At 37.5% G+C, this 2,303-nt stretch overlaps 1 protein-coding gene across 1 annotated transcript in view; it reads right to left on the reverse strand.

The window, feature by feature from the left end:
• PLEKHA3 (pleckstrin homology domain containing A3) overlaps positions 1–743 on the reverse strand; it is a 16,780-nt gene extending 16,037 nt beyond the window's left edge. Inside the window, exon 1 of the mRNA XM_006760571.2 lies at positions 607–743. Coding sequence (XP_006760634.1) covers positions 607–628 — 22 coding nt within the window. The 5' untranslated portion in view covers positions 629–743. The remainder of the gene's footprint in view (positions 1–606) is intronic.
• Between the last annotated feature and the right edge of the window lie 1,560 nt (positions 744–2,303).

Below are 2,303 nucleotides of genomic sequence, written 5' to 3' on the forward strand. Positions count from 1 at the left end.
AGCGGGAGGGGGGGGTAGAGTGTAACGTGGGGACAAGGACACATATGTAATATCTTAATCAATAAAAAATATATTAAAGTGAAAAAAAAAATTCCAATATAGGAATATTCCTAACCAGTATTCCTTAAAACTGTAAAGATCCCAAAAAAAGAAAGAAAAGAAAAGCATCTCTATTACTCAGAAGAGCTTATCTTCGATTCAGCCAAGAACCATTTTATGACTCTGACTTCATACTTTATCAAAAACCTACAGAGCTTCTTTAGAATTCAGCTTTCAATCTTTACAATGCCTTTCTACAAGAATGAAGAGAACACAGTAGAATTAGCATGGACACTTAAGTGGCATTCACAAGAAACTATTTTTAAAGTCCATGTTGGAAGATGTGCACGAGTACTTAAAAATTCAATTTCAAATTATGTTCATAGAGACAGAAATATCAAAAACTATGCTTAACAATGCTAAGTGCCTCTCCTGAATGCTAAGGAAATAAATGGTATTAGAAGATCCCTACTTAGTTAGGAATGCTTTTTTCCCATTTTTGGAGTATGCTGCAGAACCCTTTACTTACCTTTACCTAACTTCCTCTAATTCCATATATTCACTTACCTTTAATTTCACAAACTGCCATCTTTATACTTCCTTTGCTGCCTTTGCAAACATCATCTTGTGAATCATAGTAGGACAATATTCCATTATCTAAAACAAACCAACGAGGCTGCCAACCTACAAAATCATAAATAATGAAAAGTTAATCAAAAATTACTTTCATCACATAGAAAACTATGATTTCAAAACTTACCACCCATGTTATGTATTGGCTTGAAAATAACATTCTGACAATGAATTTTTTTAATGACAAGCCCTGCCCAAAATGTTCTAGAATCAACCTCCACTTTGTTGGGAGAGATTTCTGAGGAAATGCCTAGATCGGCATAAATATGGGGAGAAATATCTTTATTCTGGCTTACTACTTTCTCATTAACCCGTAAGTCCCATCCTCAAATACAGCCCTACCCTGGGTGCAATATAAATGCCCCCTTCTTCTAAAAGGGAACAGAGTTGGGCTATGATATAAGAGGCGGTGGGGGGAAGGGGAGAACAGAAGACCTGGATTCTAGACCCAGCTCCACTACAATTCTTTAGTTGGATAACCTGGGTCAAATCTTTTCATTTCAATAAATATCAAAAATGCCAAGTCTCAAGAGTGAACTAAACAAGAAGACCCCTCAGGTGCCACCTAGCTCTCTAATTGTACAAAGTGACCTTCCCCTCTCTTATAAAATATGTTTCCTAAGCAAGCGCCCGTGCATTCAGTGAGTGCTGCTGGATGAATTCCAGTCTCTTACACAGAAGCTGCATACCCTGTGGTGAGCATGGATTCCCAACCACCCCTCTCTCCTTGCTCTGCTGCTGCACAGCTCTGGTAGAAATGCTAGAAACTACAATCATTCATTTAATTAGTATTTATTCAGAGACTAGAGCACACAACTATCACTAACAAGAAGTTGGGGATGAGGATGATGGCCTTCCTCAGAGCTCAGCTCCCACTCTTGCAAGCCAAACTCAGTATTCCCTGAAATCTTATTAAGCATACTACTAATTTTTAACAGTTCACTGATCAGTAGCATGGTGACCGTGTAGGAGGCAGTGTGACTGTCCCTGTTCATTCTGTGACTATTAAACCACACTTCAGCCTGCTCGTTCTGGACAAAGCCTGTTATATAATTACTCGATTCCATTTTCCCAGGGCCAAATAGTACTAAGATAATGACAGATGGGGGAAGTTGTTCTTCATCCTACACAGACCCGGGATATACCTAGCCAAAAACTTCTACCTGTAACACTTTTGAAATGACAATGATGAGTCATCATAAAAAGGTTAAATTTCACAGCAAGGAATGTCATAATACAGTTCAGAGCGATGGGTATCCACCAAAAAGTTTTAAATGCTTGGAAAATTATTTTTATGAAACACTATATTTCCTAATGAGGCCTAGCAAACTAGAAAGTAAGTTCTTTTGGTACATGAACTTTACCTTATTCATCACTGCATTCCCAGCACCTTCCTAGAATGGTGCCTGGTACAGACGGGTACTAACAAAAAACTGTATTGCTCATGTGACTGATGGAATGAATGATTAAATACCAGAAAAGTGAGACAGTGCATGTTATCCATGAGTCTTTATAGGTAAGGAGTATATTCATGAGTATGTTGTATTGAGCATACATAGAAATAATAAAAACATTATCTTTCCAAACACTAATTCACCTTGGCAAACAAATTATAAGCAGTGTGAAAAAAC

The sequence above is a fragment of the Myotis davidii genome, unplaced genomic scaffold (assembly GCF_000327345.1).
Source record: "Myotis davidii unplaced genomic scaffold, ASM32734v1 scaffold370, whole genome shotgun sequence".
NCBI lineage: Eukaryota > Metazoa > Chordata > Mammalia > Chiroptera > Vespertilionidae > Myotis > Myotis davidii.